This window comes from Schistocerca cancellata, chromosome 8 (assembly GCF_023864275.1).
Source record: "Schistocerca cancellata isolate TAMUIC-IGC-003103 chromosome 8, iqSchCanc2.1, whole genome shotgun sequence".
Taxonomy (NCBI): Eukaryota; Metazoa; Arthropoda; class Insecta; order Orthoptera; family Acrididae; genus Schistocerca; species Schistocerca cancellata.
This window is the reverse complement of record NC_064633.1, coordinates 193,949,433-193,974,704: the sequence shown is the minus strand read 5'-3', so window position 1 is coordinate 193,974,704 and position 25,272 is coordinate 193,949,433. Positions and strand designations below refer to the sequence as shown.

The 25,272-nt window shown below is 41.5% G+C and overlaps 1 protein-coding gene across 1 annotated transcript in view; it reads left to right on the top strand.

Moving 5' to 3' along the window:
- The window catches only part of LOC126094618 (uncharacterized), a 105,712-nt gene that overhangs the window by 34,172 nt on the left and 46,268 nt on the right, over positions 1-25,272 (top strand). The window contains exons 2-3 of the mRNA XM_049909098.1: positions 7,832-8,195; positions 11,263-11,413. Coding sequence (XP_049765055.1) covers positions 7,832-8,195; positions 11,263-11,413 — 515 coding nt within the window. The remainder of the gene's footprint in view (positions 1-7,831; positions 8,196-11,262; positions 11,414-25,272) is intronic.

Genomic DNA, 25,272 nt, shown 5'->3' with positions numbered 1-25,272 from the left:
CAGGCATTAATGCTGAAAGATATGCAAATATGCGTGCATTTCTGCCAATGGGCCTTGAAAATGATAAGAGGTGACAATGATTTTTTTTAGATACATTATGTGCACCGATGAAGCCACATTAAAAAACAATGGCGAATTAAATCGTCATGATTGTCATTATTGTTCCCCTGTCAATCCATACTGGCACCGACCCATTGACAATCAACACAAATGGTCATTAATGGTCTGGTGTGGAATTTTAAACAGTTACTTAATAGGACCATATTTTTTTGACTGAAATGTTACTAGGGAATCTTATTTACAACTTCTCCGCGATGATTTGTTGGAGCTAATGAAAGATGTTGATTTAGAAACCAAGCAACGAATGTGGTTCCAACAGGACAGAGCTGCTCCCCATCATGCTAAAAATGTGTGGAACATTTTAAATGGTGGATAGGACACAGCGGACCAATTCAGTGGCCTCCACATTCACCAGACCTAACATCTCCTGATACTTTATTGTGGGATTATTTAAAAAATATTGTTTATGACAGACAGCCCACAACCCAAAACGATATGGAGCAATGCGTTCGAAGAGCATGTGCAGCCATACCACGGGATGTGCTGCTCAAAACTGTGAACAGCTTTCGCAGACCATTGACTTTACGCATTGAAGGAAATGGGGATAATTTCATTAATTAAGCACCGCAACATGTGAGAGGCAAGGGGACTCTCACTAATGAAGAACCCCATGGGAACATCCTACAGCGTCCATGTCGTTGTTCCTGGGTTACACTAAAAGAAGGATACAGTAAATTTTGTACAAAAATAGCTTAATTTGGCGTAACAAAAGAATTGGTGCACATTTTTTATCGATTTGATGCGTCTTTCTCAGATAATTCTAAATAAATCAGAGTTCTTCGCTAATTTTTATTTTTCTCAATTTCAGCGCCATCTGTCAATGGTTTAAAAAAATGTTTCAGACAAAAGTTGATTACTTTTTTATGGAGAATCCGAATCTGCAATAAAAAAATGGGTGTTTCCATGTAAGATTTAAAAGTTGCCTCCCGCCCCACCCAGAGAGCGGGGGCTGGAGTTCATGTGTAGTATCATTTGATGTCCCCCTTTGAGCTTACAAACTTGTCTTACCCACTATTTTTACTCGATGTATAGTTTTTGAGATAATCTCATCCAAAACTTCAGATGGACCACCCTGTATATATGACCACTGTGGCTGCTGAGGCCAGACTGCGAGCAACTGCACCATGATGAGAGAAGCAGTCTAGGTGGTGGAGGTAAGGAGGAGGCTGGGACATGGATGGGAAGAGACAGTCACAGTTGGTAGGTGGATTTTGTGGGTGACGAGGGGGAAAGGGGGGGGAGGTGGGGTGGGAGGAGAGAAGTAAAAAGATGTTGTGTGTGTTGGTGAAATAGAAGGCTGTGTTGTGCTGAAGTGTGAGCAGGAAGGGGGATAGGTGGGTGGAGGTCAGTGGCTAACGAAGGTTGAGACCAGGGGAGTTATGGGAATGTAGGATATATTGCAGGGAGAGTTCCCACTAGCACAACTCAGAAAATCTGGTGTTGATAGGAAGGATCCAAATTTCGCAGGCTTTGAAGCAGTCATTGAAGTGAAGAACGTTTTGTTGGGCAGCATGCTCAGCAACTGGGTAGTCCAGCTGTTTCTTGGTCACAGTTTGTCAGTGGCTATTCACGTGTATAGACAGGGATGAATGCAGGACAGTGGTTGCAGCTTGGCATGTAGATCACACAACTGCTTTCACAGGTAGCCCTGCCTTTGATGGGAATAGTGATACTTGTGACCGGACTGGAGTAGGTAGTGATGGGAGGATGTGTGGGACAGGTGTTGCATCTAGGTCTATTAACAATGACATGAGCTGTGAGGTAAGGGGTTAGGAGCAGGAGTGGAGAAGACACGTGTGGGACAGGTCTTCATCTAGGTCTATTACAGGGGTATGAGCCATTAAAGTAAGGGCTTAGGAGCAAGGTAGAGTAGGGACACCTGGGTCAGGTCTTGCATCTAGGTCTGTTACAGGGATATGGTCCATGAGGTAATGGGTTAGGAGCAAGGGTGAAGTAGGGATGTGTGGGACAGGTCTTGCATCTAGGCCTGTTGCTGGGAAATGAGCCATGAGGTAAGGGGTTAGGAACAGGGGTGGAGTAGTTGTGTGTGTGACAGATCTTGCATCTAACTCTGTTACAGGGATATAAGCCATAAGGTAAGGACTTAGGAGCATGGATCGAGTAGGGATGCGTGGGACCGGTCTTGCATCTAGGTCCATTAAGTGGTTAGGAGATTGGGTGGAGTAGGGATACCTACTCCACCTCTGCTCCCAACCCCTTGCCTCATGGCTCATATCCCTGTAGTAGACCTAGGTGCAAGACCTGTCCCATACATCCTCCCACCACCAGCTACTCAAGTTCAGTCACAAGCATCAAAGGCAGGGCAACCTGTGAAACCAGTCATGTGATCATGTGTGCTGCACCTAGCTACTGTACCCTCTCCCCACCACGTCTCTGTATGCTCCCACAACCAGCACTCTTTTTGTCCCCCACCCCTACCCTGCTATCCTTTCACCTTCCATCATGCACAGTCATGTGTGTACTTCAGAATAGGGCCTCTTGGCCAGAAGCTTACTTGTTTAGCAGATATTTATTTTTATTTCTCTATCTTCTTTCTTTCTTTTTTTTGTTGTGAGTAGCAATCTATCCTTTCCATATTATTGTCAATAAATTGTACATTGAGTTGACAAAAGTCATGGGATAGTGATATGCACATATACGGAAGACAGTAGTAGAGTGTACACAAAGTATAAAATGGGAGGGCATTGGCAGAGCTGCCATTTGTACTCAGGTGATTCACGTGAAAAGGTTTCTGTCATGATCATGGCTGCATGATGGGATTTAACAGACCTTGAATGCAGAATGGTAGTTGGAGCTATATGCATGGGGCATTCCATTTTGGAAATCATTAGAGAATTCAATAGCTCAAGATCGACAGTGTCAAGAGCGTGTCAAGGACACCAAATTTCTGGTGTTAACTCTCACCACAGACAACACAGTGGGTGACCGCCTTCACTTCACAACTGAGAGCAGCAGTGTCCGCATACCGTGCTGAAAGACGAGCAGCACTATATGGAATCAATGTGGGACGTACGACATACATATCCATGTGGTCAATGCGGCACAATTTGGCGATAATGGGCTAATGCTGCAGACAACAGATGAGAGTGCCTTTGCTAACAGCATGACATTGCCTGCAGTGCACACCTGGGCTCGTGGCCATATCACTTAAACACTAGATGACTGGAAAACCGTGATCTGGTCAAATGAGTCCTGGTTTCAGCCAGTAAGATCTGATGGTAGGGTTCGAGTGTGATGAAGAGCGCACAAAACCATGGAATCAGGTTGTCAACAAGGCATTGAGCAAGCTAGTGGTGGCTCCATAAAGGAGTGGGCTGTGTTTACACGGAATCAACTGGTCGTCTGGTCCAACTGAACTTATCATTGATGGGAAAAAGTTACATTCAGCTACTTGGAGACCATTTGCAGCCATTCATGGACTTCATATTCCCAAAGAATGATGAAATTTTTAAGGATGACAATGTGCCATGACACAGGACCACGATTGTTCGTGATTGGTTTTAAGAACATTCTGATCAATTCAAGAGAATGATATGGCCACCCAGATCGCCCAACATCAATCCCATCAAATGTTTATGGATCATAATCAAGAGATCATTTCATTCTCAAAATCCTGCACCGTAAACACTTTCGCAATTACGGATGGCTGTAGAGGCAGCGTGGTTCAGTATTTCTGCAGGGGCTTCCAACAACTTGCCGAGTCCATGCCACATTGAGTTGCTGCAGTAAGACAGTCAAAAAGAGGTACCCCATGACTTGTTGCCTCAGTGCATATTGTATATGTGATTGTTTTCTTTCTTTTCATTTACAGTTTATCTTTTATTTACCACTAGTTTTTGTTGCCATTTTCATTATGCGATGACTAACTTGCAACAGTCAGCATCGTCATCGTGCACTGAGTTCACATTGTGCACTGTATTTTGTATCTACAGTTATTCCAGATAGTATCTATTTATTTTTTTCAAGATTTGTGTCTACAAGAGATTTGTATAAATAAGAATTGAGTAAATAAATCTGCATTTAACCATGCTGCTTTGGTAAAGGGTGTGCTTTCCTTTGCACGTAATGTCCACTGGAAATATCACTTTGCGACCCAACCGCAAAACCTTTCCAATAGCAAGTCTGACATTGAACCCTGCCTTGAACAGTTTTGACCATGATCCCAATTGATCCACACCCACTACCTCAGAATCAACTTTTACAGGCCTTCCAAGAATTCCTCACATCCAGCATTGCTTCACATCCTTCCTCAGGTCCCTACAACATGACCCTAACCTCTCCTCAGCAGAACTTCAGGCTTTGCATTCCCTAAAAGCTGATGACTCCATCTGTATCCTCCCTGCAGACAAGGATTGACCACTTTAGTACTTGACTGAAAGAGTATGTTAGTGGAGGACTACACCAGCTGTCTGACACCTCTACATGCAGCATCTGTCATTAAGATCCAATCCCTGTGATTCAAACTGACCTACAGTCCATCCTAAAAACCTCAGGCCCCTCACAAGTACTTACGCCTCAATCCACAGAACTTCTTACCCCACCCAAATTATGCACCCCCACCTTTTACTTTCTTCATAAGATCCACAAACCCAATCATCCAGGCTGTCCTGTGGTTGCTGGCTTCAAAAAACCCACCGAACCTTAGTTGGTCAAAACCTGCAACTCTTAGTATAAAGACTTATCTCCTATATTAAAGATACCAACCATTTCCTATATCGTCTGAAAGCCATGCTTGCTGCCATCTCCCTCTATACCAACACCCCCCACATACATGGTCTGTCTGCTGCTGAACATTTCCTCAGTCAATGCCCACCTGATTCCAAGCCTATGACATCCTTCTTGCTCACCTTAATCAACTTTATACTTACCAACAATTACTTCACCTTTGAGAGGCAGAAATAAAAACAGATCAGAGGTACGGCCAAGGGAACCAGGATGGCTCCTTCCTGTGCCAACCTTTTCATGGGTCACTTGGAGGGGCTTTCCTGGGAACCAAAAGCATTCAGCCCTTGGTTTGGGTTAGATACATTCATAACATCTTCGCCACATGGACTAATGGTGAGGCTGTCCTGTTAAAATTCCTGTAATCTCTAAATAACTTTTCCCAATTGAAGTTCACAAGATCCTATTCCAAATGCCATGTCACTGTCCTTGATGTTGACCACATCCTCACTGAAGGCCAGCTGCACACTTCTGTCCACATCAAACATACTACAGTTGCCATCCTTTCCATGTCAAATGTCCCCTCTCGTACAACATTTGCATTGAAGGCAAACATATTTGTTCGGATGCAGACACTATACAGCTACACCACAACTCTCACTTCAGCCTTCACTGGATGTAATTATCCCAACAGCCTAGTTCAAAATCAAATTTCCAGGCCATCACATCCAATCCTGGTACTGCTGATCCCTCCAAAAAACAACTTCAGAGCAATCCCTCCAAAAAACAACTTCAGAACACACCACTTGTCACCCAGTATTATCCTGGTCTCGAATGTATCAATCAGCTACTTAGACAAGGCCATGACTTCCTAAAATCATGCCCTGAACTGAGATCCATTCTGTCTGAGATTTTGCCCACCACACCCAGAATAGCTTTTTGTCGCCCTCCCGATCTCTGCATTATCCTTTTCAGACCCTATGCTCCTTCTGCACTCATCTCCCTACCCTTTGGCTCCTACCCCTGTGACCATCCCCAGTGCAAGACTTTCCCTATGCACCTTCCTTCCAACATCTATTCCAGCCCTGTAACTGGTAAAACATATACTATCAAAGGGAGAGCCACCTGTGAAACAACACATGCCATATACCAGCTGCTATGTAAACACTGTTTGGCCTTTTACATCAGCATGATTACCACCCAGTTATCAGTCAGGATGAATGGGCATAGGTAGAGGATGTATACAGGCAACACACAATATCCTGTTGCAGAGCATCCTGTACAACATGACAATCGTGACCTCAGTGCCTGTTTCACTACTCGCACCATCTGGATTCTTTCCACAGAAACCAGTTTCTCAGAATTCCATTGGCAGGAACTAGCACTACAACACGTCCTTTGTTCTCGCCACCCACCTGGCCTTAATTTACGTTAATTCCTTGTGTCTCATCATTTATTCACAATAACTACTTCTTTCTTCACTCTGTTTTAGTTTTCTACATCTTTCATTTTGTGACTTGTTTATTTTTCACCGTCCCCCCTCCCACCTCTGTTACATACAATGCACGATGTTTTAGTACTAATCTCTGTTTTGCATATTACCCTGTCTTCCACCTTTAAGCTCTCAGGTTTTCAAATCTCATCCAGTGCAGTCCCGAACAATCAGTCTTTCCTTCTCATCGCAAATGTCAAGTCTCCCCTGACCCGGGGTTCTGGGTGGCTTTTCTGAACTTTATCCCTCTCCCTAAACCTCTCCAGTCCTTTTCTTTCATCCCCCTTACTCCCCCTTCAACTCTTCTGCCAGAAGAAGGAGCCAATGGCTCTGAAAGCTTGTAAGAGTTAAATCCTTTTGTGTGTGTGTGTGTGTGTGTGTGTGTGTGTGTGTGTTCCCCTGCCACTGCTTTATAAACAGTATGTTTGTGTCAAAGGATTTTGTTTCTGTGTTTGAAATTACACAAAATCCTTTCATTTAAACAATTGTACACAAATTTTCTAAGGAAAATTTTTAAGTAAATAGTGATTGATTACCACTTAATCCGCCAATTATCATGTATTTCTTATAAAAGTGCTATAAACCAGTTTCTGTTTCAGGCACATGTATGTTACTATTGTTATTTTTATTATTATTGTTATATTCATACACCTCACTTTTCTGTTGTGTAAGAGATATTCATAGTGTTTCTTCTATGTCAGGATTTCTGCAATTAAAACAGCAGATAAATCCTGAGGGAATGAAACCACTACCTGCAGATGAATAATTGGTGACACATTTCAAAGATCACATAATCATGCTGAAGAATTAAACAACACAACCATAGCATTCTTTACTCTTGTGGGTGCACAATGTGTAACACAGCCATAGTTGTTACTGCAGTCTCCAGCTTTTCAGTTGCACATATTTAATTACTATTGCGTATGCAGCTTCGAGGTAGTGTATCTTCGAATACAAACATTTCCTCCTCTTTTACAGTGTACACATTTTACACTACTCTATCCACTTCACTGTCCATCTGAAGCCCTTCTCTGCTTATTAACACACTGCTCTTTTCTTTTGGAAAGTTACTTTCTTTATGGCGACTTTCATTTTTAATCCCTGTCTTGTGACATTTTTTCTCCAACAATTCCACTGTATACACTTGTCATTCTACCTCTGCCAGGTCAGAAAACACACTTTTGCCCTAGTTAAAATCCGGTCTCACAAGGATTTCGATTTTCTGGTTCCATAGGCTCCTAACTTCAACACACTTTTTACACTATTACTCTGTCCAAGCAGAAACCTTACTGGGCTGCATCTAACAATTTTTAAATGCAAGGTGTGTGTGTAAATGGGTGGGAGGGGGGGGGGGGGGGGGGGGTTGTTAGGGAGGAATCACAAAAATAATATAAAAATATCTGAAACTAATGTGATTTTCTCATCTTTTACATCTCTTTATGCACCGCTCATAATTCATCTGTAGGTGAGTTGTTGCTTTTCCTCAAATTACTTTTTATTTTTACTGTATCCTGCTGATTAATTATTTTTGTACAGAGGACCAGTGTCTGGCAGAAATGCTGTGAAAAAGAAATACCAAATGAGGTTCTTGAAGAAATCACAAGTAATTTATACCCAGGATGGTCCCACTGTGGTACAGAGACTAACTGGCATTGTGTTTATAAAGCATGGCGCAGGTGGATGAGGAAGAGAAAGACACCTTGCACTGTAAGATCTGTTTTCTCATCCGAGGAGAGACTTGAGTGGGTCACGAGTGTGAAGGCCTCAGGTTCTTGTATTGTAACTGGGCATAAGGATGGCAGCATCAAATTTTGGAGTCGATTCAGTGGCTTTTTGGGAGGAGTATTCCATCATGCACGTGCTGTTACAGATTTGGGACTTATGATATATAATCCAAAAGGTTGGTTCACTGATTATAATTTTGTAAACACTCACTACCTTATGGTTGTATGTGTTTGTGTATGTTCACAGAATAGTTTATGCTTATGGTTTCAACATTTCTTTGTCACCAGCTACTCCCATAGGCCCTCACATGTGAGATAAATGTAGAAATAGCCTTAAGACAATTAACTTGTTTTGGTACTTTTGATTTTTAGGTTCCTTTTGTAATATTTTGCAGCCCAGTGCTTTGAAGTGCCTAGCATAAGCAGAGATAATCATCTCCTCAGAAATAGCATACAACAGAAGATAAAAACTTAATTTCTCAAGAGTTTGTCTCCCCAAAAATCAAACAGTTCAAATACTTTAATCCTCCTATCCCATGTCAACATAGTATTACAATTTGAGGATGAGTGCCATTGTACTTGCTTGCTACATGCAAAGAACAATCTAAGTGGAATGAAATATTAATCAGTGGACATTGCAGGATGAAATAACAACTGTATGAAAAGGATAGATTGCTACTTTCCACATAGCGGAAGCATTGACTCATGTACAGGCACAATGAAGAAGACTTCTAAACATTTAACCTTTCGGACAGAATGGGTCCCCTGTGCCCGGAGACAGTGGTTTTGTGTGTGTCTGTCTGTGTGTGTGTGTGTGTGTGTGTGTGTGTGAGAGAGAGAGAGAGAGAGAGAGAGAGAGAGAGAGAGAGAGTTGTTTTCTTGTGAATGTCCATGTGATTTCTATTTTGGAAAGAGGACTTATTTGCCTGAAAGCTTAAATGTTTAACAGTCTTTTTCATTGTGCCTCTCTGTGACTCAACACTTCCTCATGTGGTGAGTAGTATCCAAATCTTTTCATATTGTTGGAATAAAATATTAGTATTTGTGGGTAAATTTCTAAAGAAGAATTAGCCAAGTTTCTTTCCACATCTTTTTATAAAGATAATATTGCATTTATAATGATACGTATGCTTGGCCCAATAAATTGTATTACATTCTTCCACTCACCCCACCACTCCTCCAATACACCTTTGAACTTTGTAGTGGGCAGATGTATTTCATCTGATATAGATCCTATTATCAGGAATATTATGGATTATGGACCTTATGTATAGTCATATCACAGAAATTACCATTATGAGTTTAGTTGGAGAAAAAATTGTGAGTTTGGCTCATACCATGCCATATTATTATGTAGTGAAACATGAGAAAAATAAGATATGCACATGGTGATGTATGAAAAAGGTTCATTACAGTATTGGACAAGTCATAGTATGATATGATGATCGATGCCATGAGGTGATGTGATGAAAACTTATAGTACTGGGAGCTAACACAAGTACATGCAATAATATTTATTACAAATCTATTACAGTTTCACATTCCTTTATTTTTTTAATATTTAGTACAGTATCCATTGTGATGAATACTCATGACAAAATTCCCTGCCAGACTATAGTCAAGTCTTGATCTGTCATGAAATTCTAACTTGTCACAAATCTCTGTAAGAAATGTATTCATCTTTTTCCATACTGCACTATTGATAAGTGAAAGGAATGAGCCATTGTAAATGAGATCATAGAGACATGACACAAGTTCAGATTAGCCATGACTGGAACAGGAAAATGTCTTCATCTTCTTCAAGGGCTATAATCTAACATCACTTTAAGAGGATTTTTTTTCTTTTGAGAAGGGGGGTTCTGTGTGAGGATTTGAACACCATTCCTCATGAATGACAGAGTCCAGTGTGATAAACCAGTATGCTACCTCTCTTGCCATAGCTAACAATCAATAATTAATGAGCTGATGTGCCAAAGAAGGAAATTGCTGAATGAATACTTTAAAATCAGTCATCCCCAATATCCATCCAAAGCCCCTAAGATTGACATCTGTTACGTATTTAAGTTCAAAATGGCTCTGAGCACTATGGGGCTTAACTTCTGAGGTCATCAGTCAGTATTTAAGTATTTGTCAGTGAAGTACTATGACATTCTTAAACACACTGCATGGTTTTTATCGAGCTGAATTGCCCCCATCTGAACAAAGCTGTAACCAAGGCCCTGATGGTATAACTTTCCCTCCAGTGACAAAATTTATGTAGCCACGACTGAGAGTATGTACGTGTTTGTTATCAGCAAACAACTGTGCATGGTTTGACTAGTGTTCCGTACTGATTTGACTGCCATCAGGTCTCAGTTAAAGTGAATGAAGACAAATGTTTGTACTTGCAATATCTTGTACCTGAGCATTCCTTGGAAATAATAATGAGGACCTACGATTTTGTTTAATCATTAAGTCATATGGATCCGCACTTCATGGATGATAAATGGCTCCACAACATGCTCCTCATCTTGTGCATTAACTAGATCTCTAATTATGTTTTCCCCCTTCTTCTTATTTGAATCTCACATTGTTTTCGTTCTTTCATTTTCCATCCTCATTCAATCCTATGGTGTGCATGCATCTTCCTTTTGGATTGTTGGTATTTTTTAGCATAGCTTTTTTTTCTCATGTCACCTGCATTCTTTGTAAGTTTTCACTATTCTTTTGTCTTCCTCCATCTCTCATTCCACTCAGCAGACATTAATTCTTTTTTATGTACTGTGTTAGTTCTCATCTATGACCTGTGGATTTACAAGCTGAATAGTAACATTCTGGAATTTGAATCATGGCTGTTATGGTGAAGTCCTTTACTGCACTCTCTCTCTCTCTCTCTCTCTCTCTCTCTCTCTCTCTCTCTCTCTCTATCACTTGTGGTTTGTGGGTTTTTCCTTTGCTTCGGTCCTTACACATTAGTGGATTTTTTGGGTTTTATCTCCTCTCCAACACCTTTAGATTGTTTCTTTTCCAGTTTTCTATCATTTCTTTCTTATGGAGTAAGAGATTGCTTAAATGGTTCTGGAAACTAGACACTGAATCTTGTTGGATTTTTCACTTCTTCCATGAGTTCAAAATGTAGAGATTACTAACTTCTAGAACATTCTATAATTGGCATCTGCTTCATTGTCTCTAACGTTTGTTCAATTTTAGTATTTATGCATGTTGTATTAATCTTTGTATTCTTAACTACTGAAAGTTCTACAGGTAACTTGTTCATCCAGAATACAAAATGGGATGTGAGACACAACCTGTTAATTTCTACCTCTAAGGATCGTAGTATCAAAATTATTAACTTAGAGACTGGATTTACAAGCTGGTCACTGACATGTCATCTGATGCAGACCTGTATGGTGAGGTAAGGAAGATCACCTAGTTAAGTTCATCAGCTCACGTATTACTAAAAGGTTTTCTTTTTCATTTTGCTTCTGCATTTACAGTGATGTTTCAAAGAAATGCAGTGACCACAGTACTTTGTGACATAAATCTGTTTTTACAGTAAGTGGTATCTGAGTGCAATCATTCACACCTATCATGAGTTAGTTGCAGACATTACAATAAACAAAAAAAGCAGAAAATGTCTGCTTGTGTCTGTGTATATGCGGATGGATATGTGTGTGTGTGCGAGTGTATACCTGTCCTTTTTTCCCCCTAAGGTAAGTCTTTCCGCTCCCGGGATTGGAATGACTCCTTACCCTCTCCCTTAAAACCCACATCCTTTCGTCTTTCCCTCTCCTTCCCTCTTTCCTGACGAAGCGACCGTTTGTTGCGAAAGCTTGAATTTTGTGTGTATGTTTGTGTGTCTATCGATCTGCCAGCGCTTTTGTTTGGTAAGTCTCATCATCTTTGTTTTTATATATATATATATATATATATATATATATATATATATATATATATATATATATATATATATACAGGGTGTTTCAAAAATGACCGGTATATTTGCAACGGCAATAAAAACTAAACGAGCAGCGATAGAAATACACCGTTTGTTGCAATATGCTTGGGACAACAGTACATTTTCAGGCAGACAAACTTTCGAAATTACAGTAGTTACAATTTTCAACAACAGATGGTGCTGCGGTCTGGGAAACTCTATAGTACGATATTTTCCACATATCCACTATGCGTAGCAATAATATGGCGTAGTCTCTGACTGAAATTACCCGAAACCTTTGACAACGTGTCTGGCGGAATGGCTTCACATGCAGATGAGATGTACTGCTTCAGCTGTTCAATTGTTTCTGGATTCTGGCGGTACACCTGGTCTTTCAAGTGTCCCCACAGAAAGAAGTCACAGAGGTTCGTGTCTGGCGAATAGGGAGGCCAGTCCATGCCGCCTCCTGTATGTTTCAGATAGCCCAAAGCAATCACACGATCATCGAAATATTCATTCAGGAAATTAAAGACGTCGGCCATGCGATGTGGCCAGGCACCATCTTGCATAAACCACGAGGTGTTCGCAGTGTCGTCTAAGGCAGTTTGTACCGCCACAAATTCACGAAGAATGTCCAGATAGCGTGATGCAGTAATCGTTTCGGATCTGAAAAATGGGCCAATGATTCCTTTGGAAGAAATGGTGGACCAGACCAGTACCTTTTGAGGATGCAGGGACGATGGGACTGCAACATGGGGCTTTTCCGTTCCCCATATGCGCCAGTTCTGTTTATTGACGAAGCCGTCCAGGTAAAAATAAGCTTTGTCAGTAAACCAAATGCTGCCCACATGCATATCGCCGTCATCAATCCTGTGCACTATATCGTTAGCGAATGTCTCTCGTGCAGCAATGGTAGCGGCGCTGAGGGGTTGCCGCGTTTGAATTTTGTATGGATAGAGGTGTAAACTCTGGCGCATGAGACGATACGTGGACGTTGGCGTCATTTGGACCACAGCTGCAACACGGCGAACGGAAACCCGAGGCCGCTGTTGGATCACCTGCTGCACTAGCTGCGCGTTGCCCTCTGTGGTTGCCGTACGCGGTCGCCCTACCTTTCCAGCACGTTGATCCGTCACGTTCCCAGTCCGTTGAAATTTTTCAAACAGATCCTTTATTGTATCGCTTTTCGGTACTTTGGTTACATTAAACCTCCATTGAAAACTTCGTCTTGTTGCAACAACACTGTGTTCTAGGCGGTGGAATTCCAACACCAGAAAAATCCTCTGTTCTAAGGAATAAACCATGTTGTCTACAGCACACTTGCACGTTGTGAACAGCACACGCTTACAGCAGAAAGACGATGTACAGAATGGCGTACCCACAGACTGCATTGTCTTCTATATCTTTCACATCACTTGCAGCGCCATCTGTTGTTGAAAATTGTAACTACTGTAATTTCGAAAGTTTGTCCGCCTGAAAATGTACTGTTGTCCCAAGCAAATTGCAACAAACGGTGTATTTCTATCGCTGCTCGTTTAGTTTTTATTGCCATTTCAAATATACCGGTCATTTTTGAAACACCCTGTATATATGGTGTATATGCGGATGGATATGTGTGTGTGTGCGAGTGTATACCTGTCCTTTTTTCCCCCTAAGGTAAGTCTTTCCGCTCCTGGGATTGGAATGACTCCTTACCCTCTCCCTTAAAACCCAAATCCTTTCGTCTTTCCATCTCCTTCCCTCTTTCCTGACGAGGCAACCGTTGGTTGCGAAAGCTAGACTTTTGTGTGTATGTGTGTGTTTGTTTGTGTGTCTATCGACCTGCCAGCGCTTTTGTTTGGTAAGTCTCATCATCTTTCTTTTTAGATATATTTTTTTCCACGTGGAATGTTTCCCTCAGCATATCTCATTAAAATGACCACTAAAACATACTACTTTTATTCATTATTGTTGGCGATGTCATCATTGTTGTATCTAGGTATTGTTGCAGACGTGGAGGCAGATTTGTTAACTGCCCCAAAAACTCATATTGGTAGTCACAAGATTGTAATTTAAATAAGAATTTTGTAGTAGTATCTTCTTGTTGGCCTGTGCCTGTGATCAGTTAATAGTTCATTCCACATTAAATACTTGGACCAACTGTGTCTGTGTGATTCGTTACAAAAATGAATAACACAGAAAAACTGCCAAATCAGTAACATTAATGTTTTTTTACTATCGTAGGCTGGTTTCAATCTTAAATCATCAGGGAAACAAATATTATCAACTTAATGTGGGAAGACAGTTAACTGACATCAAAAGAGGTAGAACACAGGAGTCGACTGTACAAGGCATCATAGTTTCGAATGAAACAACAAACTTACTGTTACGAGTCACTGTTTATTTATATCCACAACATGTTTTGAATGTTTAAACCTCCATCATTAGATGGATTTACACATGTTTGTCTGACATATGTGTGTGTTGTGTTACAGTTTTGGGGAAACTTGTGGCAGTATCTTCACTGGTCACGGGTTCCTTTTTCTATCGTAATACATCACATGTAAGCTTCAAAATGCATTTCGTATATAAACAAACAGTGACTGGTAACAATAAACTTGTTGTTTTTTTTTATAGCAATAACAGTCACAAAAAATCCTAACCTAAAATGTTCACATCATAGTTTTACAAAATAATTCAGTTTTTGATATTGCATGAACAGGTTATAAGTGCCTGTAGGATAGTGCAAAAGTGACATGAGCTGTCTTTTTTCTAAGCCTGTTGTGCTGTTGTTGCAGTGCATGTTAGTAATTAAGTGATGAATAAAATTTTGTTGAGACCAACTGGGACAATGCTAACTGGAGGACACCTGTCGAGTACTTAACAGTGGCGTAACCAATGTCAACAGTCAGAAGAGCTGAAGTACAAACAAGCAGAAAGTCCATTGCCTTAGACTGTGGGAGAGAGAGCGTCAGGAACACCTGAGTCGGCACCTTGACAACAAGTGCAGAGCAGATGCAATGCTGTTCTGTCAAAGGGGCTACATTCGGTCACCAGTATGGGGGCATCTTGTCATGTACAGCTATAAAACCTTCATCTTTCTTCCACTCATTCTCGGAGGGTGACAAGTGAATACGACATTGTGTTACCACTTGCTGCCAGCTTTAAATCATCTACTACGAGTCTGCAGCCATCCAGCTGTAGAGGGAACTTCAACTCTGTGAGTTGCATCACTGCCAGACACACCAGTGATTACCCAAGGATGAGGCCCAATCTGATCTTTCATGAATGAAGAACTATCTGCCCATCTACAAACTGTTCAATTTCAGGGCAGGGCTCCTATGCACCATTCCTGGGTAGTCCAAGTACTGCCTTACCGGCTGTACACTGGGGCTGTCCTCCATGTTGCTGTTGGGTCTCCCGCATACACACACTCTCGACAACCAGAAAAGGGCTTGCAGATTTCTGGGGCCGATCCTAAGCATAGCTACATTCAGTGAGAGCACTGAGGCTCTGGCAGGCCCTCACAGTCACGCCAGGCTGCAGAGATGCGCTGGCCGCCTTCCCCTCCTAGGACTAGGCCGTGCCACTGACCTGAGGTAGTGCCAGGGGTGCACCAGCAGATTTCTTGCCAGGTGCTGATGTGCTGCAACATGGACTCAGCATGGCTGCTGCTAGGCTGCACTGGGGAGAAAACAGAGTGATTGTAAAACTCTCAGAAATAAATGACTCAATTGAATGATGTCTCATTAGAGCTTCATCACACCACAGGACCTCACCTCCCTACCTCCACTCGACTATCCTACATCCATAAAGAAGGCTGCATATGGCGGGCGTCTACAAATTTGGTGTCAGAAGTGTTGGCGTCGGCTGTCATCGCTGTTGAGGAGCCACATCTGCATATCAGCAGCCATCGACACCTGCCATTATGCGGTGCACTGAGTTACCAGTTTCTATTGGCCTGTTTTATTCAGTTTTGGGGCCATGTTGAGTTAGAAGGATCTGCATAAGAACTTGAAAGCAACATTGTTTAGACCACAGGAACCTGTAAACCTATCATAGTTCTTCGGTGTCTGTAAGGAAGAATGTTTAAGGCCAACTAGGTGCCAGTATTATAATTTAACAGGGCAGGAATTTCCGTTTACTAGGACAATGCCAGTAAAATGCGAAAGTTTAGAATTTTTGGCCATGAAGCATGGCAATGCACTGAATCCTACTGGGCTGCGACACATAGGAAAGATTGATGATGTGGTTAGTTTTGTTTATTGATATTGTGTTGGTATAAAGGCATCCCACTTGCTATGAGGTGTTGTTGAAAATGGAGGTTTCACAACAATGTGATATGTATTCAGTAACTTTGAGTGAAAACGTTGATGTTTTGAAAAGTCAGGTAGCCATGTTGCTCCAGGATAAAACAGAACAGAGCCAGGCTAGTGATGAAATACAAAGGGAACTTGAAGCATTACTTGCAGCAACTGGGCTGACACAAGCACAAGGAGGGGATACCACGACTTTGGTTACTTTACCTATTCCATCTTTTTTTCCTGCAGCAGCAAGTCTCATTGCGCTCTTTTCTGGGAATAAACCCGAGGATGTACCAGCCTTTATGGATGATTGTGAAGGAAGCATCTCAGTTAGAGACTTGGTTCGATGCCACGTATCTGTCTGCAGCTACGTTATGGTTCTGGGTGACTCTAAAACAATGTCACATACCATGATACCCTTAGTAAAGCACAGGAATTTGACCAGCTGACTGAAGGTCGTACACAATGCTATTGGAAGGAAAATAGTACCAGATTTTTTCAGGGAAAAACTCATTGGATTAACATAGAGGACAATGACTCAGTAGTGGCATTCTCTGACAGTATTCATAAGTTGAACTCACAGACTTACAAATTAAAGCACAGTGCAGAGGCAGATAGAACCTCTTTCCAGAAGCAGAAAATAGGGCCTTGATTGTATTCATAAGGGGTATTTCAGTGGGTATGTCATGCTGGGTGGCGATGGAAAATCCTAGTTATTTGATCTCGAGTATCAAGATTGCTATGCATCTGGAAGAAGTGGATATTGTGATTCAGAAATGGAGTGACATTGGTATCTTCTCCTCTGACATTAAATGCTGTAGATGTGCATGGGGTGGCCATGTGAAGACCCAGTGTCGACAGCCACAGCGCTTTGAATGTAGTGAGATTGGGCATGAGGCTCTTGACTGCAGAAGTAGAAAGCAGGATAAGTGCAGTAAAAAGAAGCATTTGTTAAATGGGAATTAGGGTGCCTTGATCACTAGAGGCCATTCTCAACAAAATAGTACACTGCAAGGATGAGTGCAGAGACAGTTTGTTGCTTGCTTGGCACAGTGAATAATAAGCAACATGAATTCTTGATGGGCACTTCTGCACATTTCGGTTGTTAGTAGGATGGAATGGAATGACTGGGTAGACAATTTCATGAATGGGAAGATTAGGAATTAGTTGAATTGAAAGCCTTGAGAATTGTACTATTTATCGAGTAATCAAATTCCAACGGATTTCTTTTGGAACTCATGTGGATCACCTCACACTTTTCGTTATGTAGCGTCAACTGCCACCTGCCACACCATACAGCAATCTTTTCTAAATCACTTTGCAACTGATACTGGTCTTCGGATGACCTTACTAGACGGTAAATTACAGCATCATCTGCGAACAACCTAAGAGAACTGCTCAGATTGTCACCCAGGCCATTTATATAGATCAGGAACAGCAGAGGTCCCAGGACGCTTCCCTGGGGAACACCTGATATCGCTTCAGTTTTACTCAATGATATGCCGTCTATTACTACAAACTGCGACCTTCCTGACAGGAAATCACGAATCCAGTCACACAACTGAGACGATACCCCATAGGCCCGCAGCTTGATTAGAAGTCACTTGTAAGGAACGGTGTCAAAAGCTTTCCGGAAACCTAGAAATACGGAATCAACTTGAGATCCCCTGTCGATAGCGGCCATTACTTTGTGCGAATAAAGAGCTAGCTGCATTGCACAAGAATGATGTTTTTCTGAAACCATGCTGATTACGTATCAATAGATCATTCCCTTCGAGGTGATTCATAATGTTTGAATACGGTATACGCTCCAAAACCCTACTGCAAACCAACGTCAATGATATAGGTCTGTAGTTTGATGGATTACTCCTACTACCCTTCTTAAACACTGTTGCGACCTGCTCAATTTTCTAATCTGTAGGTACAGATCTATCGGTGAGCGAGCGGTTGTGTATGATTGCTAAGTAGGGAGCTATTGTATCAGCGTAATCTGAAAGGAACCTAATCGGTATACAATCTGGACCTGAAGACTTGCCCGTATCAAGCGATTTGAGTTGCTTCGCAACCCCCAAGGTATCTACTTCTAAGAAACTCATGCTAGCAGCTGTTTGTATTTCAAATTCTGGAATATTCCATTTGTCTTCCCTGGTGAAGGAATTTCGGAAAACTGTGTTCAATAACTCCACTTTAGTGGCACAGTCGTCGGTAACAGTACCATCGGCACTGCGCAGCGAAGATATTGACTGCGTCTTGCCGCTTGTGTACTTTACATACGACCAGAATTTCTTCAGGTTTTCTACCAAATTTCGAGACAATGTTTCGTTGTGGAACCTATTAAAGGCATCTCACATTGAAGTCCGTGCCAAATTTCGCACGTCTGTAAATTTTAGCCAATCTTCGGGATTTCGAGTTCTTCTGAACTTCGCATGCTTTTCGTTGCCGCTGCAACAGTGTTTGGACCTGTTTTGTGTATCATGGAGGATCAGTTCCATCTCTTACCAGTTTATGAGGTATGAATCTCTCAATTGCTGTTGCTACTATATCTTTGAATTTGAGCCACATCTCATCTACATCTGCACAGTCAGTTCGGAAGGAATGGAGATTGTTTCTTAGGAAGGCTTCTAGTGACACTTTATCCGCTTTTTTAAATAAAATTATTTTGCATTTGTTTCTGGTGGATTTGGAAGAGATGGTATTGAGCCTAGCTACAACGACTTTGTGATCACTAATCCCTGTGTCAGTCATGATGCTCTCTATTAGCTCTGGATTGTTTGTGGCTAAGAGGTCAAGTGTGTTTTCACAACCATTTACAATTCGCATGGGTTTGTGGACTAACTGCTCGAAATAATTTTCGGAGAAAGCATTTAGGGCAATCTCGGAAGATGTTTTCTGCCTACCACCGGTTTTGAACAAGTATTTTTGCCAACATATCGAGGGAAGGTTGAAGTCCCCACCAACTATAACCGTATGAGTGGGGTATTTATTTGTTACGAGACTCAAAGTTTCTCTGAACTGTTCAGCAACTATATCATCGGAGTCTGGGGGTCGTTAGAAGGAGCCAATTATTAACTTAGTTCGGCTGTTAAGTATAACCTCCACCCATACCAATTCGCACGGAGTATCTACTTCGACTTCACTATGAGATAAACCACTACTGACAGACACAAACACTCCACCACCAATTCTGCCTAATATATCTTTCCTGAACACCGTCTGAGACTTCGTAAATATTTCTGCAGAACTTATTTCAGGCTTTAGCCAGCTTTCTGTACCTATAACGATTTCAGCTTCTGTGCTTTCTGTTACAAGCATTTTACATAATATGGTTTTTACATGCTAATAAAGGATTTTATGTATGCACAAATTTCACTAGAAGGCTTTGAAAATTAACAGTATGCATACAGTAATTTTACAGTCCTATTCCAACTAGGGTTCTCATCTCGAGAAGGTGTACCAACAATGCAAGACTTCCCGATGGATACAATGTCCAAATAACTTTGGGAATGCAGCTGTGTGATGTTATTGACAACCACCGATATTTTGACAGGTGTATACCTTGCCATTTTCAAGGCATAACAGCTGCAAGTAAGAGGTGTGCAAGGGAATTTAAAACCTCAGTTTGCAGAGAAATTTTGGAAAGGTAACACATTAGAACCATAACACAAACCAAAAATGACCAACATCAGAAGTTATCAACAGTGAAATTAATAGTTGCCAGGTGAGGTAACATTAATTCTGTCCTCTTTTTTTTGCAGAGTTTAAGCAAAAATCACCACGTCTATTTATAATGTTACTTGCTAACTCAATTTCAAATGCTTCCTTAATAACACTATCTGAATAGCTGGAGGTGCATGTCAGAAACTGTGTGGTGTTATATACCTTAGGAGGACCAGTGCAAAGACAGTATTCTGCAGTGGCAGATTCTCTCGGCTGTTTTACTCATGTGTGACACTTATGTTTAGTACACCAGTCCTCCCCAGGCTTGATAGTCTGACCAATATACAACAAGCCACAACTGTAAGGAATACAGTAGACACCACCCAACACTAACCAGTATCACCATTGTATTGTATTGTATTGAATTGAACTGGGGACCTAGAAACGATGAAGAGGCTTCGTCCCCGCTGTAGCCCTCAGTGGTTCACAACCCCACAACATGCTGCAGCAGTCCACTCACCCCACCACTGCCCCACACTGAACCCAGGGTCCCCTGGGAACATCTCACACCAGACGAGTGTAAACCCAAATGTTTTCGTGGTAGAGTAATTATGGTGTATGCGTACATGGAGACAGTGTTTGCGTAGCAATCGTCAACATAGTGTAACTGAAACAGAATAAGGGAAACCAGCCCGCTTTCTCTGAGGCAGATGGAAAACCACCTTAAAACCCATCCACAGACTGGTGGCACACTGGACCTCAACACTAATCCACCAGGCGGATCACCCTTTATGGAACCTAAGAGGACCATGCTCTTATATGGTGGTTGAAAAACACATTTCACATCATATTTCCATAAAATCTAACCAATTCTGTTAGAAATGCTCCCTGAATAAGACAAAAAGGCCATACCACCTCTGTATTATTGTCACTCACCTGATACATAATTGGCCGATAGTACAGTGCACATTTGGTCTGTCTCTCACTATAATTACTCTGATGAGCGGTGACTCAAGGTGGGTCAACTCAGCTGACAACTCTTAGGCTTCGAGATGACATGGGTCCTGCGAGCCAAGATCCGAAGTACCCCTTCATGCTGACCTGGATGGTGACAGCTACTGGCCTGCAGATACAAGCTCTTATGAGTAGGTTTCGCATAAGTGGCTTGTCCCGATGTACCATCAACCTTTCTCATGGCCAACACATAAAGGAAGGGAAGACAACCATCATTTTCCACCTCCGTCATGAAACAAATATTTCGGTGGATTGAATTCAAGAGTTTTCGTGGTAGAGTAATTATGGTGTATGCGTACGTGGAGACAGTGTTTGCGTAGCAATCGTCGACATAGTGTAACTGAAACAGAATAAGGGAAACCAGCCCGCTTTCTCTGAGGCAGATGGAAAACCACCTTAAAACCCAGTAGCTCAGATTCTCACTGCCATGAGACCAAACAACAAAAGTATCACTACATATCTGGAAAAACATGCAGGTTCAAAGTTACCCAATACAGGGCATGTTCCTACAGTCTCCCTTAAAAAAATTGGCAATAATTGGTGACAACAGACTGTCCATCGCAACTCCATCTGTCTGCTCATACTAGTCATTGGATAAAAAGTAAGTGGAAGTCAACACATGTCAAAATAGGTTTGTTAATTCAACACCAGACCCATCCTCAATCAACCATAACAAATAATACAGAGAAATATGAGTGAAGAGAGACATCACACCAAAATTTATTAGAATATTTGAGTCATTGAAATGCAATCCCCTTTATCCATGTAAGGAATCTGCTGAGTTCTTAACAAGTTGCTCACACCAATATAGACCTACTATTTGACTCAACAGAGTAGCAAGGCATTTTGCTGTGTGGTATGTTGGAGCATAAGTGTTACTCACAATGGGACAAAGAAGAACCCCTTCCTTGAGGACACTAGGAAGGCCACATAACTGAGGGTGAACAGCACAGTAACAATTAAAATCCTTGAAAGTCTTCCGTGATAATGAACTTTTAGTCAAGAGGCTGTCTTTCTCTCATAACTTTTTGTGGAGTCAGCACTGATCCTGCAATATGCTGAATCAGACCATAAATGCTCTGTCTTTTGAGTGTAATCCTGCTTGTCCAAAATAATGATAGCATCCCCTTTTTCTGCAAGTAAAATAACAACATCCATATCAACATAAAGTAGCCCTCTTAGCTGCTGTGGTATTACTCTTGTATGGACCTGCCTCAGTCAACAAACCTCTACTGCAACATCAGGAGGTAGTTTAAAGACCACCTTTCAACCAAACTCATAAAATCAACCACTGGCCAAAACATGGGTGCATATTGAAAAATTTAAACCTTTCGATAGCACAGATAAAACTATGTTGTCAAAAGCTTCCCCCACGAGATATTTATCATAGGACATCAAGATATAGTATTAGACACCGACCCATGCAAAGTTCAAATTTCGTCAATCACATCAAGCAACAAGCTGGCCTAGCTCTTGTTTGTGATAGGATCTGTTATACTTGTCAACAGTTGTATTTTGTTTCTCAGGAATTGTTTCAGCTCCATTTAAAGACTGCTTCAAAAATTTTGGCTCATACTTTACCGAACCCCCCATGAACCATGGACCTTGCCGTTGGTGGGGAGGCTTGCGTGCCTCAGCGATACAGATGGCCGTACCGTAGGTACAACCACAACGGAGGGGTATCTGTTGAGAGGCCAGACAAACGTGTGGTTCCTGAAGAGGGGCAGCAGCCTTTTCAGTAGTTGCAAGGGCAACAGTCTGGATGATTGACTGATCTGGCCTTGTAACAATAACCAAAACGGCATTGCTGTGCTGGTACTGCGAACGGCTGAAAGCAAGGGGAAACTACGGCCGTAATTTTTCCTGAGGGCATGCAGCTTTACTGTATGATTAAATGATGATGGCGTCCTCTTGGGTAAAATATTCCGGAGGTAAAATAGTCCCCCATTCGGATCTCCGGGCGGGGACTACTCAAGAGGATGTCGTTATCAGAAGAAAGAAAACTGGCGTCCTACAGATCGGAGCGTGGAATGTCAGATCCCTTAATCGGGCAGGTAGGTTAGAAAATTTAAAAAGGGAAATGGATAGGTTAAAGTTAGATATAGTGGGAATTAGTGAAGTTCGATGGCAGGAGGAACAAGACTTCTGGTCAGGTGACTACAGGGTTATAAACAAAAAGTCAAATAGGGGTAATGCAGGAGTAGGTTTAATAATGAATAGGAAAATAGGAATGCTGGTAAGCTACTACAAACAGCATAGTGAACGCATTATTGTGGCCAAGATAGACACGAAGCCCACACCTACTACAGTAGTACAAGTTTATATGCCAACTAGCTCTGCAGATGACGAAGAAATTGAAGAAATGTATGATGATATAAAAGAAATTATTCAGATGGTGAAGGGAGACGAAAATTTAATAGTCATGGGTGACTGGAATTCGAGTGTAGGAAAAGGGAGAGAAGGAAATGTAGTAGGTGAATATGGATTGGGGCTAAGAAATGAAAGAGGAAGCCGCCTGGTAGAATTTTGCACAGAGCACAACTTAATTATAGCTAACACTTGGTTTAAGAATCATGATAGAAGGTTGTATACATGGAAGAACCCTGGAGATACTAAAAGGTATCAGATAGATTATATAATGGTAAGACAGAGATTTAGGAACCAGGTTTTAAATTGTAAGACATTTCCAGGGGCAGATGTGGACTCTGACCACAATCTATTGGTTATGACCTGTAGATTAAAACTGAAGAAACTGCAAAAAGGTGGGAATTTAAGGAGATGGGACCTGGATAAACTGAAAGAACCAGAGGTTGTACAGAGTTTTAGGGAGATCATAAGTGAACAATTGACAGGAATGGGGGAAAGAAATACAGTAGAAGAAGAATGGGTAGCTTTGAGGGATGAAGTAGTGAAGGCAGCAGAGGATCAAGTAGGTAAAAAGACCAGGGCTCTTAGAAATCCTTGGGTAACAGAAGAAATATTGAATTTAATTGATGAAAGGAGAAAATATAAAAATGCAGTTAATGAAGCAGGCAAAAAGGAATACAAACGTCTCAAAAATGAGATCGACAGGAAGTGCAAAATGGCTAAGCAGGGATGGCTAGAGGACAAATGTAAGGATGTAGAGGCTTATCTCACTAGGGGTAAGATAGATACTGCCTACAGGAAAATTAAAGAGACCTTTGGAGATAAGAGTACCACTTGTATGAACATCAAGAGCTCAGATGGAAACCCAGTTCTAAGCAAAGAAGGGAAAGCAGAAAGGTGGAAGGAGTATGTAGAGGGTCTATACAAGGGCGATGTACTTGAGGACAATATTATGGAAATGGAAGAGGATGTAGATGAAGATGAAATGGGAGATACGATACTGCGTGAAGAGTTTGACAGAGCACTGAAAGACCTGAGTCGAAACAAGGCCCCCGGAGTAGACAACATTCCATTGGAACTACCGACGGCCTTGGGAGAGCCAGTCCTGACAAAACTCTACCATCTGGTGAGCAAGATGTATGAGGCAGGCGAAATACCCTCAGACTTCAAGAAGAATATAATAATTCCAATCCCAAAGAAAGCAGGTGTTGACAGATGTGAAAATTACCGAACAATCAGTTTAATAAGCCACAGCTGCAAAGTACTAACACGAATTCTTTACAGACGAATGGAAAAACTAGTAGAAGCCGACCTCGGGAAAGATCAGTTTGGATTCCGTAGAAATACTGGAAGACGTGAGGCAATACTGACCTTACGACTTATCTTAGAAGAAAGATTAAGGAAATGCAAACCTATGTTTCTAGCATTTGTAGACTTAGAGAAAGCTTTTGACAATGTTGACTGGAATACTCTCTTTCAAATTCTAAAGGTGGCAGGGGTAAAATACAGGGAGCGAAAGGCTATTTACAATTTGTACAGAAACCAGATGGCAGTTATAAGAGTCGAGGGACATGAAAGGGAAGCAGTGGTTGGGAAGGGAGTGAGACAGGGTTGTAGCCTCTCCCCGATGTTATTCAATCTGTATATTGAGCAAGCAGTAAAGGAAACAAAAGAAAAATTCGGAGTAGGTATTTAAATCCATGGAGAAGAAATAAAAACCTTGAGGTTTGCCGATGACATTGTAATTCTGTCAGAGACAGCAAAGGACCTGGAAGAGCAGTTGAACGGAATGGACAGTGTCTTGAAAGGAGGATATAAGATGAGCAGCAACAAAAGCAAAACAAGGATAATGAAATGTAGTTGAATTAAGTCGGGTGATGCTGAGGGAATTAGATTAGGAAATGAGACACTTAAAGTAGTAAAGTAGTTTTGCTATTTGGGGAGCAAAATAACTGATGATGGTCGAAGTAGAGAGGATATAAAATGTAGACTGGCAATGGCAAGGAAAGCGTTTCT